Genomic DNA, 16319 nt, shown 5'->3' on the forward strand with positions numbered 1-16319 from the left:
CCTCCCTCAGATCCTCGCCTCAATTCAGTGTATGGAGCCCTCCCAACTCTCCCAACCCTCCCGACCCTCCCGGAAAAGCGAGGGCGCCAACGATCCTCCCTGTTCCGCGGCGGAGAAAACCGCAACGAGACCAACGGTTTTACCGTCCGCGCCGGAGGCCGGATTCGAAACGGTTTCCCAACGGCGCACACGCGCCTCCGCCCGTTGAAAAAGAGGGGAAAAGTTGCTGCCAAGCGACTTCCCTGCCAAAAAACACTCCCCGCGCCCCCCGATCCCCGAAAACACCGAAGAGAAGCCGGGCAGGCAGCAGAGGCCGCAGCCGCCGCCGCCTCAATCACAGCCAGAGCCGCCGCCGCAGCCGTCTCCCCAGACGCGCCAGGCGTTTGAACAGACCGGAAGTGCGAGTTCAACGACTTCCGGCAGTTGGGCTGGGAGGAGTAAGGAGTCCCGGGAATGGCGACCAAGAAGCTTGCGCGGTACGCGAGGGGTTTCTGGGCTGGGGGTGGCTCCTGGTCGGGTGCTGGCGCCCCCGATAAGTCTGGGCAGTGGGCATCCACGGTGTCAGCCTTCATTCTCTGCGGCCCCGGCGTCTCCGACGTGCACTGTGTGGCCGGACTGAAAGGTCTCTGCTTGGATCTCGATCTCGAGCCTCAGGCAGTTTTCTGCGCGAGGGTGGCAGAACCGGGGTTCGGGCTGTGTGGCCTTGAGCCACTGTCAGCCAGTTCTAGGCCTCGGGAAACGAACTGGGCATGACAGCACCTCGTAGGCCGTTCCGAGGTTTCAGGCAGCCCCCACCTCACCCGTCAAGCTGTACACGCCACCACTTCCTAGTGATCCGTTTAATTAGTAATGTTATTTATTGTGTCCTTCTCCCTGATTCCTGGTCACGCTGTGCACATTTCTGATTTCTAGAAGCACTGTTGTAATGTATTCGTAAATAGCATTGGCTTCAGAGTTGGGTTTCACATACCAAATCTGTGTTCTTTCGCAAATTACTGAATTCGTTATCTCATCCATAATATAGAAGTAGCAAAAGTGATTATCTCGTACAGTGTTGAGGATTAAGTGAGATCACCAGAGTTCAGTGCCTGCTATTTAGTAAGAAATCAAATAAATATTCGCAATTATTCCCAACTCCTTGCACTTCCCATCACGTTTTAAACAAAAAACGACAACAGGAAGTGTCTGCTTAAACTCCACCTGTTCCTCTAGGACCTGTACCTCATAGTTGTCTTACTTAACACCTCATTAGGCTCATCCCTTTCTATGAACTCAACTATTGCCTTTGCGGATCCTTTGTCATATATTACTTTACAGTGGTTTGCCATGGATGTCTAGTTTCTTTACCCAGCCGTATTTTGAGCTCCTGGAAGACTGGATCAGCCGTATCTCCTCAGAACTGGGCTGTGCACGTAGCAAGGGCTTGAAAAATGCAAAGGCAGAAAATAAGCTTTTCAATACATCTTTACCTCTGCAATCACTCAAGTTCCTCAGTATTTACTGTAAAATAAGGAAAGCAGAAGGAATTAGTCTAAGTTTGCAAATATGAACTTTGAGGCAGGTGAAATGACTATTAAGAGAGGGTGGCAGTCCATATAAGAACCAAGGTCTTCAGCTCTCAAAGCCTAGTTCAATTTCCTGTCACTCACATTAATACATTAATAATGAGGGTTATACCATTAGTTTGTTAGCATATTCCAACAGGAGTGTGACTGAGTTTGTTGAACATATTGGGTTGTTTTACATTTTTAGGCAGCTTGGATTAATTAGAAGAAAGTCAGTTGCACCAGCAAATGGAAATCTAGGAAGAAGCAAATCCAGTAAGTAGTGTGCTTCATTTCTTTACATTTTGTATCCTTGCACTTTTAACATTGATAAAGCATAAGGATACCCTTTGTTTTTGCAGAGCAGTTCTTTGACTACTTAATTGTCATTGATTTTGAGTCCACATGTTGGAATGATGGGAAACGCCACCAGAGCCAAGAAATAAGTAAGTCTGGACTTCTAGTGGCCAAAGCCAGCCCTGGAGGAGTCACTTTAATAGTCAACAATTAGTTTAAAGAAAACAAGATGCCCTGTGAATTGGTAGTTTACTGTAAAACCTGACTCGACAAAAAAAGAACAAAAACCTAATATCTAAAAGTATCATATAAAATAATTATCTTAGAATTCCATACAAAATCTCGATTGCATAGGAACTGAAAAAATACCTTTGCAAAAAGGAGTATATTTTAACTTCCATATGGTCTTCATATTTAATTATGGAAATATATTCAAGAGTTTTAAGTAGAAATACTGATAACTTTAATATTCTGGCTTATTCTTTGGCATAATTTTATTATAACTTATATCACACTGCTTTGGTCATTTTAATAAGCTTTTACTGAAATAATGATTGTTTAATAATGCTATCTGATGGCGAAATATGTTTAGAGTGATTACAGCATTAATTTAACAATTTTGTATTTAAGTGTCAATTGATAATTCTTTCATGTAGTTGAATTTCCAGCAGTATTGCTGAACACATCAACTGGAGAGATTGAATCTGAGTTCCATGCTTACGTTCAGCCTCAAGAACATCCAATTCTTTCTGAATTTTGCATGGAACTCACAGGCATAAAACAGGTATGCCCTTCTCTTTTCCCTACCTCTCTTCTCACCCTGCCCCCCCCCAAACAAAACCCAAGAAAGTATGATGCAAATATTAAAATTCAGAAATCAGTTTTTAAAAGAAAATAAAAAGTATATACCATTTGGAATTAGATTTGTGTACTGCTAGAAATAATGTTCCCTCCAGCACTCTGTTGGAATCTTTAAAAATTAGATAAAATAGTGTTGTAAAAATGAATGTCAAACTTACTTCATGGAAATTAAGTGACATCAAATTTCTGTCAGTCAGGATTTAATTAGTATATTTTTTTTGTAAATTTTTAAAAAAGGTTTTATTTATTTTTGCGAGAGAAAAAGCGTGTGTACGAGTGGGGGGAGGGGCAGAGGGAGAAGCAGACTCCCCACTGAGTGGGGAGCTGGATGCGGGACGTGATCCCAGGACTCTGGGCTCATGATCTGTGCCAAAGGCAGATGCTTAACCAACTGAGCCACGCAGGCACCCAGAACCTCTTCTTTTTTATATCCCCCTATAGTGCCTAATTATGTGCTAATGATGTGTTCAATAATTATGGAATTCGATTGTTGAATTCAGATTTTGTGACTTTACTCAGGCTCAGGTTGATGAAGGAGTCCCTCTGAGGATTTGCTTATCTCAGTTCTGTAAATGGATTCAGAAGATTCAGCAAGAGAAGAAAATTATTTTTGCTACTGGGATTCCAGATCTGCCTAATTCCGAAGTAAAATTATGTGCATTTGTTACTTGGTCAGGTAAAAAATAAGTCATATCTATCAATCATAAATGAGTAGAGTTACCACTATGTAATTCTTTATCTGTAGGAAGAATTGTACTTGTTAACCTCTTACGCCCCGAAGAGAAATCTCAGTGCCTGACAGATGTTAACCAAGGAAAGTAAATTTATTCATATTTTTCAAATTTTACCATTCTGGGATACTTAAAAATTTTTTAAGACTTAACTTTAAGAATCTTTCTGGATTGTTCCTCCCTGTTCTTCTGACTCCAAGCAAAGATGATTTAGTGAAAACTCTTATGCTACTTTCTACAACCTTGAATAAAAAGAGTCTTCATTCAACTCACATCCTTTGCTTTAAACTTTCACACTAGGAAAAATAGGCCATTAAAGTAGATCTTTTGTATGCCTGTGTTATAGCATTGCCATTAATAGTCGTTGATAGCAATGCTGTGCCATCGATAGTCGTATTTTTGGTTTCAGGTTTCTATAAGATGTCTGGTTTCCAATTACATTAGTATTTTCTAGAATGTTAAAAGCAGATAACCTTCTCCTTGTGGCCTTGTAACTTGACCGTACTCTTCTTTCTGAAATACTCAGTATGTTTAATTGGGTGTTTAAGAAATCATTTAGAAACTTAGTTACCAACATAATTTCTTAATGGTAAGTTATGTAAAGTGGATAATTGTTAGATATTAACAGCAATTAAATCCTACTGTCTTGTTTTATATAGTATATTGTTATAGTATATACAATACAGTATAGCTTACATTCTATATATAGTACATATTACACTTCAGTATATAGCACGTGATGATAGTATACTATATAGTATTATATATATTACGTCTTTCTGAATCTTATTTTATATAATATTTCGACCTTTTATTTATAAACGATAGCATGAGTAAAAACTGCTGGCATCACTGAATTTGTTCTATTTTAATATCCTTAATGCAGACTGGGACTTGGGGGTTTGCCTGGAGTATGAGTGTAAGAGAAAACAACTGTTAAAACCCGTGTTCTTAAATTCTTGGATTGATCTCAGAGTCACTTACAAGGTAAGGGTCAAAGATGGGGGCATGGTCACTTTCCTTCTGTTGAAAAATGATTAAACTTCATCCCATACATGGTATAGGTTACATAAATAGAATGTTATTTTAAATTTTCACATAAATACATTTCTTAAACTATGAAAAATGACAATAAAATAAGTACATTCCAAATCTAATAGAACAAAAAATTATGAAAAGTAAATGGTTAATACATAACCTTTCTAATAGTAACCTTTTTTTGGATATGTTTCTTTCGTTTGGTTAGATTTTCTATGGAAGAAAACCAAAAGGACTTAGTGGTGCCCTGCAGGAAGTGGGAATACAATTCTTAGGACGAGAACATTCTGGTTAGTATAAATTGAAAATAATTTTACTATGTAAGTCATCTTATTTCTATAAAGTCTTTCATATGAATCTCATGGTTTTGGTGATGTCATTAATAAGGACTATCCTTTCAAGCTAAGAAAAATTCCTGGGGCGCCTGGGTGGCACAGCGGTTAAGCATCTGCCTTTGGCTCAGGGCATGATCCCGGTGTTATGGGATCGAGCCCCACATCAGGCTCCTCCGCTATGAGCCTGCTTCTTCCTCTCCCACTCCCCCTGCTTGTGTTCCCTCTCTCGCTGGCTGTCTCTATCTCTGTCAAATAAATAAATAAAATCTTTAAAAAAAAAAAGTTCCTAATCTATACAATTCAAAGATTTCTGACTTTCAAATTATACTACTGTAAAGTAGTATAAGATAAAGACTGCCATCTAGTGGCTTTCTAGTTGTAAAAAAGAATAAAAATGAGCTAAATCAAATGGAGATTAAACAAATGCCCAAACAACACAGCGAATTCGTGAAAAAACTGAACAAGGCCATTGGATTACTCACAAAGCATGGTCCCTACAGAATGTTGCTTACCTTTTTGAGAACTGTAACAAATTTTTATCTCTTCTGTAAATGTGGGAGATCTTGTCTCTCATTGGTAAGGTTGCAACAGCATGTGCTAATCCAATTTATCACGATTAAAATTAGTAGATGATCATAAAACTAATAGTATGTTCCAATATAAATTGTGATTTCTTATTTTTGCTATATTTCTTTACACTGGTACTACTAAATTCCGTGTTTGATATCTGTTTCCTCAGGGTTGGATGATTCTCGGAATACTGCCCTACTTGCTTGGAAAATGATCAGGGATGGTTGCTTAATGAAAATTACAAGGTTCTTGAACAAGGTTAGTGGTGTCTTGCCTCTTTATTCTGTCACCTCAAACTCCAGAAGTAATCATAGGTTCATTGAAATATAGATATCATGTGTGGAATAATTGATAAATCAATGAATGATGACATTTTTCTTTTTTGTCAAATCATATACTGTGTACTAAAAAGATTACAAATGCATAGTTTCTAAAGCTATTGGATTTGTCTGTGGAATCATAGGTGCCCACTAAGAAGAATTCCAGCGTTTTGGCCAGAAATTTGAATACGAATCAAGTTGAAGAAAGATCAGCCTGCAAGAGTAGCATTCAGGGTCTGAGCACATATGATAGGGAGCCTAAAAATACAGAAAATTCTCATGGAAAAGTTCAAATGAGGTCAGTTGGTGTGAATTCTCCTATAAAGGTACAGCAAGATCAGTTCCAACTAAAGAGCAGTGTAAAAGCAGGTCTTCACAATGGCAAAAGCTATTTATCTTTTTTTAATACAAAATCCTCTACTTCTCTGGAGCAGTTGCCATCTGCCAGCTTGAGTACACCTGTGCAGAAGCACGTAAGAAACGAACACCTTGCGTTTAATGCCAAATCTAAGTCTTCAGCAGTTGGTTCAGAATTGGTACTTGTATCAACTACCATTTCATCTGTTAATCATGTTTCTGATACAGAAATGAGTTATGCTCTTGATTGTTTACCTATGTTGGCTGATTGGGAGGATGTAGCTTTACTGCCAGCATCTCAGCCTGAGCAGAGTATAGATTATGTACCTTCCATTAGTGACTCAAACTTAGACACTTCATTTAATTCTATAGAAAGATTAATGGTTTTAAAAGAAGGCACAGAAGAAACTCCTCAAAAATATGGGACCTCTAAGTCTGTTGTATATAAGAGTCCACATACTACTATTTATCACGTGAAAGAAGCCAAAGATCCAGATTCGGATGTTTCTGACTTTAAATTACCTGAATGCAAACCAAGTAGCTTCAACAGTGTTAATGCCACTATGTCCCATCCTTCAGTATTGGGGAAATATCCCCTCCTTTTAGATAGTACTAAAAGGAGTACTAAAAGGAGTCTGTCCAGTCCTCTATCTTTCCCATCAGCAAAAAAACAGATCCTCACTGTTCATGAAGAAAAGCCTACATCATCTGATGGCTCCCCAGTGAGAAGTTGTTCCCAGAAGGTCCTCCCCTCTATCTTAGCTTCTACAGTTAACCCGCAAGAGCCTTGGAAGAGTGGGAAAATGACACCGCCTTTATGCAAGTGTGGCCGAAGATCTAAGAGACTTGTTGTTTCTAATAATGGCCCAAACCATGGAAAAGTCTTCTATTGTTGCCCAGTTGGGAAATACCAAGAAAACAGAAAATGTTGTGGTTATTTCAAATGGGAACAAACACTTCAAAAGGAGAGAGCCAACAGCAGAGTTCTGTCTCATTCCCCAGGGGGACTCACTTTTAGTTCCCCAGAAATAAGCCATATTTGTGACAGAAATGTAAATTTTTCTACTAAAAATTCATTGAGACTCAGACCTTCAATGAGGAATTGATAAACTTTCTGTACATCCAAACTGTGGTTTTACTGTAATATGACTTTTTGTGTGATAAACAGGAAAAAGTGTATAGGGCTACAAGTTATGGGGACTTAGTATATCTGAGTTCTGTAGACTGTATTGGGCTATTAAAAACACACACACACACACACACACACACACACACACACTGAAGATAGAGAAAAAATCAATTTCACAGGCTTCTAATTTCATTCATCAGTTATCCAACATTTGTCTTCTGTTCATGTATGAATTCTGATTGTTCCTTGAATTTCCAAACATCATGAGTATTCTGATAATACTTGTACACTGTTTTATTTTTATTTCATATATGAACACTTGCCAAATTTATCATAACTTTCTTGAAGAACCACAAATTAAATATTTTGTATACTGCATTTGATTAGATACAAGCAACAGTAGTATGATGTTCTTCTTTTAGTTAGACCTCGAAATGAATTTAAGCTATTTTTAAGTTACTTGAATAAAAATGTGACTAATAAAAATCCCTGGCCTGTTTTCAGGTAGATACTTAACTTTGAGAATTATGATCATTTTCTAACTTTTTGTTTTTCTAAAAACTTTAATAATTTGTTTAGTTTTATTTCAAAACTTGAAGATTCGTTCTAATTTGTATATCAACATATCAGAAGAATTATTCAACTAGAATTTGAAAACCAACAAGTCAGAAATTTGGTTCAGATACTTTATGTTTAAAAATTTCTCAGCAATTGATGGCATTCTTTTTATATTACCAAAATCATAAGAATATTGACACTAATGCAGAGGAATTTACTAAATATTTTATTTCACAATTCAGCCTCTGATGTTATAACCATGAGATATTTTATTTTACTTTTTTAAAAGATTTTATTTTTTTACGTAATCTTTACATCCAACATGGGGCTCAAACTTAGAACTCTGAGATCAAGAGGTGCATGCTCTACTGACTGAGCCAGCCAGGTGCCCCAACCACAAGATATTTTAAATCAACAATTTGTAAGTATATTATCACAGTTTTAATCACCTCCCTATACTCTTGTGGTTTGGACAGAGTCTTAGTTTTATAGATACTGTGATAAATAATAGAATGGATTTAAATTGTTTCCCATTCTTTCTTCCTCAGTTCATTTCTTTTTATCTTCCCACTGATAGTCTTTGGCAGCTCTTGAACAAATTCCACCTGTTGGTATCAAGGGAAAAAATTAGCCCAGAAGTTTTCATCTTGAGACAAAGTCAGTTATATAGCAGTTTTATTATCTCTAGGTGAAAGAATTAGGACACCCATCTGGTGGGTTTTGGTAGCAACCAAAAAGGGAGAGGGGTATTGTTGAGGAGATGTTGCTTGATATTTAGTATTTACTACAAGTCCAGTAAGCCAAATGACCCAGCAAATTATGTCAAGAGTTCCATTTTAATCTCAAAGATTCTGCTTCTTATCCATGTCATTAGTTCAGTTTGGAATATTTTGTGTAGCATGTTTGAGGAGAGTGTTCATTAAAATTAAAAAAAAAAAACAGCTGAAATTTGTCAGAACACTAAGCAAATTGTCATCATAATTAGAATACCTACCTTCCTGGGATATTTGTAAGGTGCTGTAGTTTTTTTTACATGCTCTTGAATCTCCTTTTTTAGTTGTTCTTGATCATGTGACTTGTAATCAGGGGTCAGAACAATAAAAGCCTTTACCACCTGAAAAAAATATTTGAAACACCAGGAAGATGAGTTGTATATTTTTATGTTTTAGTGTGTTTCTTTACTTTCTCTAACTGGGAATCTAAGTGCCTGCTGGGGTGGGCCAGAAGGCTTCATAGGGTTTGATCCCAGCTCTGTGCTCTTAAGTCAGCCAGTTGAGTCCCATAACTCCTGTTCTGTAATACAAGAGGGTTTCTGGGAACCCTGCTTTGTTAATGATCTTAATGAACTAGAACTTTCTCATCTAACTACATCTTGAACTCTGCTTTCTGACCTTCTGTTTCTGAGCTGTCTTTGCTCTTGACTTCTTGCCTCATCTTTCTTTGACTTTCTTGACTTCTTGCCTCATCTCCTTCAAGAAAATTTCCTTTTAGAAAAAAAAAAATTCCTTTTAGAAATTCAACAATGCACTAAGCACAGCCTCTTGGGTAACATCTTAGCCTGATCTAGCCTAGTTTCTTGGTCCCCACCTCTCAGTGTGGCCCTTGTAAAGAGTATTCACACTGAGTTTGCTATATTCTTATTGAAAGGAACAGTTCATTGATGCTGTGCACTCCTCATTTCAGAGATACTTATGTTGATATAAGGCTGTGAAGATTCCAACAGCCCCTTTGCTATTATTCTGACCAATTTACCTGAACCTGAGAAGCAAGAGTAGAAAATGGTGGTGGTCCTTGCTCTCTAATTGGCAGGAGACAGGGAGGACTTCATTACTTTATGCTCACAAATCCTGTTTTCATTCCTTGAAATGTTTTGGGAAATCCTGCCCTGCCCAGTTTTTGGACTATCTTTCTATAATTTTATCAAAGCCATTTTTTAATATTTCATAAAATGTTTTTGTGTTTATACTGGCTCTTCTGCTTTATCAACATTTTTATGAATTAAAAAAATGTAACCTTGCTATAAGTGAATCATTCAGAGGCAGATTATTTTAAGAACTAATGTTTATACTTACTGGTTTGCATATTGATGACTTCTACACCTTGGATAACGTCTACTGTATCTTTATAAAAGTTTTTTTTTATGATTTATTTATTTTAGAGAGAGACCGCAAGTGCATGTGTGCGCAGGAGTCGGGGGAAGGGCAGAGGGAGAGAATCTGAAGCAGACCCCACACTGAGTGCAGAGCCCAACTCAGAACTTGATCTCATGACCCTGACCTGAAATCAAGAGTTAGATGCTCAACTGTCTGAGCCACCCCGGTGCCCCTATAAAAATGTTTATACACCATTACAGAAGGTCATAAATTAATATGGAGCACGCTAACATGATTAAGGGCATGAACTCTAGAGTCAGATGGCCTGGGTTCAAATCACACTTCGTTGTGTAGAATGTTAGGATACCTCTCTGTGCCTGTTTCCTTCTCCAAAAAGAGAGGTTGTAAGGATTAAATAGGGCCTATACAGGCCCTGTGTAGGGCTTATAATACCCGGAACATCAGAATAAGTCATCAGAAATATTATGTATTAGTAGTAGTAGTATTAGAAGTACAAGATTTTTCTTTTAACTAAAATCCTTAAATCGGCTTCAAAGTTTCTGTAAAATTCTCTGCAAAACTCTGCATTTTTATAAGTCTACAGTTGTGCCACTTAATATGGTAGCCACTAGCCACATGTAACTATTTAAATTTAATTAAAATGAAATAAACATTTTCTCCGTCACACCAACCACATCTCAAGTGCCTTATAGCCGTGTGTATTGTATCGAGTGGTGTGGATATAGAACATTTCCATCATTGCGTAAGTCCAATAGTGACTTATGGTCTTCAAATTCCAAAGAACATTGTGATACTACCGGTGGAGTTCAGAGTGAAAGGATAAACTTCAGTAATCACAGAATCAATTCTCTCTCTCATCTATCTGGAATATTGGAGGCCCTGCTTGGCAAAGGGGACCCGAAGAGTAGCGTGGAAACTTTAAACTCAAACTACCCTCTGATCAGCCCCAATAAGAATGAACTTTCAAGGGTGCATGTGACTCTTGATCTCGGGGTCATGAGTTCAAGCCCCTCATTGGGCATAGATAGAGCTTACTTTAAAAAAAAAAAAAAAAAAAAGGAATGAGCTATTAAGGACTGTCTTATTCACAGCTTATTTCCTGAATCTTCCACTTGTCTACGTACCCAGCCTACTTCTGGTCACCTCAGTTCCTATCTCTGACCTTCCTTCCACCCCTGATATCTGATGCCAGCCTATCCTCCTCAGCTACAGTAGAGACCATGTTGGTTTCCAGACTTGGGTAATAACTTAATCCTATCTAGCTGACATCTGGCATCCTATCCTGTTGTGAGCCTGGGTTGTTGGCATTCACACCATCCCTCTATGGAAAGGATTCAAATTCCTTATACGTATTTTCAGTCTTATTTTTAGCAGTTCTTTCTGACTAGCATAGTTACTAATGACTCTGGCTTGCAGTTAGTGAGTGAATCATTTGGGTAATTCTGTTTCGATGAATTGTTGAAAAGTATGCGTTAGACTGCCAACAAATTATAAAATGGAAATGAATCTTTTTTTTTTTTTTTTTTTTTTTTACCTCTCCCCTGATGGGGTCTGGGCTGCTGACAACTGCTGCCTCTACAACTGCAGGATGCTCAATCAGGGCACTTTCTACCTCAAATGGTCCAATTCTGTAACTGGGAAATAAAACATATGACAGGAATTTATAAAAGTGAGCAGCAGGTCCACTCCAGAACACGACGATCAATTAATGTAGACATATACGCAGATGAAAAATTACCCAGAAGATAATATGATATCATCTGATCTTGCAACAAACCAGAAATAGCCATCTTCATCCATATAGCCCCTGTCCCCAGTGATGTAGAAATTGCCTCGTAGGGTTGAAGCTGTTTTTGTAGGATTATCCTGTGAAACAAATAGCATTTTGTTTGTATTACTGTGAATGTGATTCTTCTGTTTGGTTGGATTTTTAGATGTTCAAGGGGGAAAAAAAGTGGTTTTTTTGAGAAACCTTGGAATGAAGAGGAGCCAGCAAATGAAATAAGGATGAAATTCCAGCATTGAGCTAGCCCAAGCAAAGAAAGGTAAACTACAGTTACAAAGACTAGGCATGCTGCCATCGTGAGAATTTTCTTTTCTTTTTTAAAGATTTTATTTATTCATTTTGAGAGAGAGCAAGGGGGAGAACACAAATGGTGGGGGGGGGGCAGACAGAGAGGGAGAAGGAGACTCCCCACTGAGCAGAGAGCCCGACATGGGGCTCCATCCCAGGACCCTGGGATCACGAGCTGAGCTGAAGGCAGATGCTTAACTGACTGAGCCACCCAGGTGCCCTTCTTTTCTTTTTTAAAGATGTTTAAAATTTATTTGAGGGAGAATGGGAGTGGGGAAGGGGCAGAGGGAGGGAGAGGGAAAGAATCTCAAGCAGACCCCATGTGGAGTGCAAAGCCCAATACGGGGCTCAATCTCAGGATCCTGAGATCACAACTTAAGAGGAAACCAAGAGTTGGATGCTTAACCAACTAAGCCACCAGGCACCCCCTGAGAATTTTCTTTGATGGATCACTAAACACTGCAGGAGTTCAGAGATCCAGAGTGTGGGCTAATTAAGTCTTTTAGGTGTTTAATACAGGTAGGGAAAGAGAGAGGTGAATACTCAAGAGTTAAATGAAAGCACCAGCACCTAATAAACCAAAGAATAAACTTTGTTTTTGTATTTTGTTGTTTTACACAAAAACAGAGAACTGGTTCTGTAACTTTGGCAGGAGGAAAAAGGAAGTATTGTTACATTATGTAAAATTCAGTGACAAGTTGGGACACCTGGGTGGCTCAGTCAGTTACGTGTCTGCCTTTGGCTTAGGTCCTGATCCTAGGGTCCTGGGATTGAGTCCTGCATGGGGTGCCTTGCTCAGGAGGGAGCATGTTTCTCCCTCTGCCTCTGCCTGCCACTCCCCCTGCTTGTACTCTTTCTATCTCTGCCAAATAAATAAAATCTTAAAAAAAATAAAATAAAAACTTAAAAAATTCACTGACGAGTAGAACCTGGACCTTTGATTATATCAATGTAAACTTTGTTACAATTTGTATACTTCCATTAGAGGTGAAAATGGGTTTGCAAACAGTAGGGAATTTGGAAGGCCTCTAGTGAAAAACATTTCTTAATCTCACTGCACATTTTCTATACCTTTCACTCAAGAAGGAAGACCACTAATCAGATTTCAGGAAAATGATTAGGTGCTGTTTTATCATGTAGAGGATCAGTGTATACAAAAAGGGCTGTCTTTCTAGGGCTCACTTCTCTTACCTTCATGAGCCTGGAGCAATGATCTAGCCCAGGGAGAACAAGCATTTAGGTGTTTCTGCAGTTTCCTCTCTGAGGCATTACTATTCAGGACAATGAATCTCTCAAGAAAAGTCCAAGCACCTATCCTAGGTGTGTTTTGTGGCAAATAGGGATAGTTACCAAGCACTTTTGAGAAATAAATAGGAAATAAGAGGTTATTTAATAAGTCTCTTACTATATAATGAGCAAAAAGGCCAAACGGTCGGTTAGGTAGAACTTGAATGCCAATATCTCCTTCTTGTCCAGGAGGTAGAACATTGCCATTTACATCTAAATCTAGGATAAAATAGAACAATTTATTTAAGGAGATTTTTATGTAAAGGTACATGTTAAAATTTTACTTTGTTTTGTTTTGAATTTTGCCATTTAAGAATGCAGACTTCAAAAAAAATTAAGTATACTTTAAATTCCCAAGAAAATGTGTTTATTTAAATTCTTAGTGTAAAATATATTATAAAATGCAAGTTAGCAAAATGTGAAGAATAAAAATTGTCTTTAAGTCTATCTAGCAATAATCGCATTTTTGGTGATATCTTTTGAGACAATATAGATAGACATAGGAAAAAATAGGATCACTTTATAATATACTGTTTTACAACCTTCTTTTACAATTTGCAATATGTCTTGGTTATCTTTTACTCTCAAGTAAATATTTCATTAGTGGTTTTCAAACTTTGTTTAACTGTAGAACAAATAAAACCTTACTTCAGGAGCCCAATATAAGTAAGCAGAGAAAGGGGAATGTTCTCTGGTTGAGACACTGGTGAGTATGCCAGAAGCCTTGCTTTCTTACCTTTTCCCCAGTCTTCCTGGTTCCCCGAAGTACCTAACAGTGAAGTACCTTCCAGCAGCTAGCATTTCATAGGCCCTGACTGCATTCCAAGTAATAAATGCTACAGCTCTAAGTACTTCACATGTATTGTTTTCTTTAGTCCTTACAACAGCCCTATCTGGTTAGCACTATTACTACACTCATTTTACATATGAGGAAACCGAGGTGCAGAGTTTAAGCAACACAGTATATGACTGAGCTGGAATTCAAATCTCAAGCAATCACACTCCAGATCCTGCCCTTTTTATCACTAAACTTCTCTATAGAATCTTTCCAGGGAGTTCAATCCAATTTTTAAAAACCCAGATTAACATTTTTCAGATTGGTTACTTAACTCATGTACCAGATTTTGCCTTAAATAACTTTTAGCTGTCTTTACATATGAACTCTCTACTTTGCCTTTATATACATCCACCAAGAGCCTTCAAACCTGAGATGTGGCTTGTGTGGAAAATAGGGTGTAATACTTATTTGGCACTTTCCAAATGGAAATGGGCTGTGTCCCCAAAGGGAAACTTGAAAGGCTGAGGAATTCTAAATGCAAAATCTTACTTTAAAGTTCTTGTAAATAAAAAAATATAAATTCCCGCCCAGTCATCTAAAGAACATTTGGCTCCAGAATCAAGAAATTACTGATGGAAAGGAGATGTTTTCAGAGTTCCAGATACTTAGACTACTCTTTAATAGATGGGAAGAGGCAAAATGTTCTATTTCTGGAGAGATTCTCATTCTTTATTGTTCAAGTGGCCTTAAAAATCTTTAAACATGAAAATTATGGGCTTTGGGCTTTGAAGTTGCAAGAATCTGATATCCAGCTGGTTGGAGCACATCCCCAGATGCCATGCTGTCATTGCAGATGCTCTTAGCTACATAAACAAGAGCAGTAATAAGAGCCCTTGGGGGAAAAGATAAAAATGAAAGTAGCTACCTTAGGGAAATGCACATCAAAACCAAAAGAAGATACCACTTCACCCCCATTAGGATAGCTGCTATCAGAAACACAGAAAATAAGTGTTGGTGAGGATGTGGAGAAATTGGGCACTGTGCACTGTTGTGGGATGTAAAATGGTACAGCCACTTTGTGGAAAACAGTATGGCAATTCCTCAAAAAATTAAAAATAGTATTACCATATGAGCCAGCATTTCTACTTCTTTTTTTTTAAAGATTTTATTTATTTATTTGACAGACAGCCAGCGAGAGAGGGAACACAAGCAGGGGGAGTGGGAGAGGAAGAAGCAGGCTCATAGCGGAGGAGCCTGATGTGGGGCTCGATCCCATAACGCCGGGATCACGCCCTGAGCCGAAGGCAGACGCTTAACCGCTGTGCCACCCAGGCGCCCCAGCATTTCTACTTCTGAGCATATACCCAAAAGAATTAGAAGCATGGTCTTGAGGAGATATTTGTGTACCCATGTTGATCACAGCACTATTCACAATAGCTAAAATGTGGAAAGAACCCAAGCACCCATCGACAAATGAATGGAAAAGCAAAATTTGTTATAGCCATACAATGGGATATTATTCGGCCTTAAAAAAGAAAGGAAATTCTGACACATGCTGCATGGATGAAACTTGAGGACATTATGCTAAGGTGTGATTAGCCAGTCACAAAAAGACAAACACACACTGATTCCACTTAATATGAGGTACTTATAAATAGTAGTTGCAGAGGTAGAAAGTAGAATGGTGGTTGCCAGGGTTAGGGGCATTGGGGAATGGGAAGTTATTATTTAATAAATACAGAGTCTCAGTTTTATAAGATGAAAAGAGTTATGGAGATAAATCATGGTAATAGTTGCACAATATTATGAATGTATTTAATACCACCGAACTATGCACGTAAACATGGTCAGGATGGTACATTTTATGTGTATTTTATTATAATTTAAGATTGGGGAAAAATGAAGGTAGTAATGCTAACTGGGAATGCATGACAGAGCAGTTCTCCTCTTGGCCACACCCTTTCTGCATTCAAATATAATTGCCCCAGAAAACCACTGGGCTTGAATTAGTGGGGTGGTGGTGAGATACTGCTGTTGGATCGCTCTGAGTACAGCTGCACCTGTGAGACCTTCACAGCAATGCATATTGGGAATTGTCATTAAGAGGGAAGAAAGGAACACAGCTTTGTGAAATGCCAGCTTGATTACTTATAATGCAGACATGATAATGCTTAATTACTAATTTTTCTTTCTCCAACCTAAGGCAGCCTATAAACCAATGAACTATTGTTAAGCCTCTTTACAGAATGTAACCAGGGCTCCCCTACCATCTCTTCTTAGAAAAGCTTTTCAAAGGAAGGGAATGCAAGGGAGAAATGAATGATAA

At 38.2% G+C, this 16319-nt stretch overlaps 3 protein-coding genes across 8 annotated transcripts in view; 1 reads left to right on the plus strand and 2 right to left on the minus strand.

Annotated features, from left to right (window-relative positions):
- The window catches only part of LOC130543920 (RNA exonuclease 5-like), a 16617-nt gene extending 15800 nt beyond the window's left edge, over positions 1 to 817 (minus strand). For 2 of the 4 annotated variants that reach the window (XM_057313051.1, XM_057313052.1), the window contains exon 1: positions 144 to 804. In XM_057313051.1, coding sequence (XP_057169034.1) covers positions 144 to 572 — 429 coding nt within the window. In that variant the 5' untranslated portion in view covers positions 573 to 804. Of the gene's footprint in view, positions 1 to 143 lie in introns of all 4 variants that reach the window. The other 2 variants (XM_057313053.1, XM_057313054.1) reach the window with 2 other exon arrangements.
- On the plus strand, positions 249 to 8864 carry LOC125282999 (ERI1 exoribonuclease 2-like). Of its 2 annotated transcripts, XM_048221260.2 has the most exons (9): positions 249 to 476; positions 1753 to 1820; positions 1907 to 1990; positions 2498 to 2625; positions 3222 to 3378; positions 4320 to 4420; positions 4680 to 4761; positions 5546 to 5634; positions 5840 to 8864. In XM_048221260.2, the coding sequence occupies exons 1-9, from the start codon at positions 454 to 456 to the stop codon at positions 7157 to 7159; spliced, it is 2052 nt and encodes a 683-aa protein (XP_048077217.1). In that variant the 5' UTR covers positions 249 to 453; the 3' UTR covers positions 7160 to 8864. The 2 variants fall into 2 exon arrangements, with proteins under 2 accessions (XP_048077217.1, XP_057169033.1); XM_057313050.1 differs by lacking the exon at positions 249 to 476 and having other exon boundaries at positions 1912 to 1990.
- The window catches only part of LOC113267499 (acyl-coenzyme A synthetase ACSM3, mitochondrial), a 21447-nt gene continuing 13073 nt past the window's right edge, over positions 7946 to 16319 (minus strand). The window contains exons 9-13 of one of the 2 annotated variants that reach the window (XM_048221264.2): positions 13334 to 13434; positions 11593 to 11720; positions 11389 to 11488; positions 8735 to 8854; positions 7946 to 8345 (exon numbers count right to left, since the gene is read on the minus strand). In XM_048221264.2, the coding sequence (XP_048077221.1) occupies positions 8259 to 8345; positions 8735 to 8854; positions 11389 to 11488; positions 11593 to 11720; positions 13334 to 13434 (536 nt within the window). In that variant the 3' untranslated portion in view covers positions 7946 to 8258. The remainder of the gene's footprint in view (positions 8346 to 8734; positions 8855 to 11388; positions 11489 to 11592; positions 11721 to 13333; positions 13435 to 16319) is intronic. The other variant, XM_048221263.2, reaches the window with a different exon arrangement.

Source organism: Ursus arctos, unplaced genomic scaffold (genome assembly GCF_023065955.2).
Source record: "Ursus arctos isolate Adak ecotype North America unplaced genomic scaffold, UrsArc2.0 scaffold_169, whole genome shotgun sequence".
In the NCBI taxonomy this organism is placed as follows: domain Eukaryota; kingdom Metazoa; phylum Chordata; class Mammalia; order Carnivora; family Ursidae; genus Ursus; species Ursus arctos.

Excerpts from the sequence above, each read along its gene's own strand:
- LOC125282999 (XM_048221260.2), top strand. The coding sequence starts at position 454 with ATGGCGACCAAGAAGCTTGCGCG. Across the intron at positions 477-1,752 it reads GCGACCAAGAAGCTTGCGCG|GCAGCTTGGATTAATTAGAA; the intron begins GTACGCGAGGGG and ends TTACATTTTTAG. Across the intron at positions 4,421-4,679 it reads ATCTCAGAGTCACTTACAAG|ATTTTCTATGGAAGAAAACC; the intron begins GTAAGGGTCAAA and ends TCGTTTGGTTAG.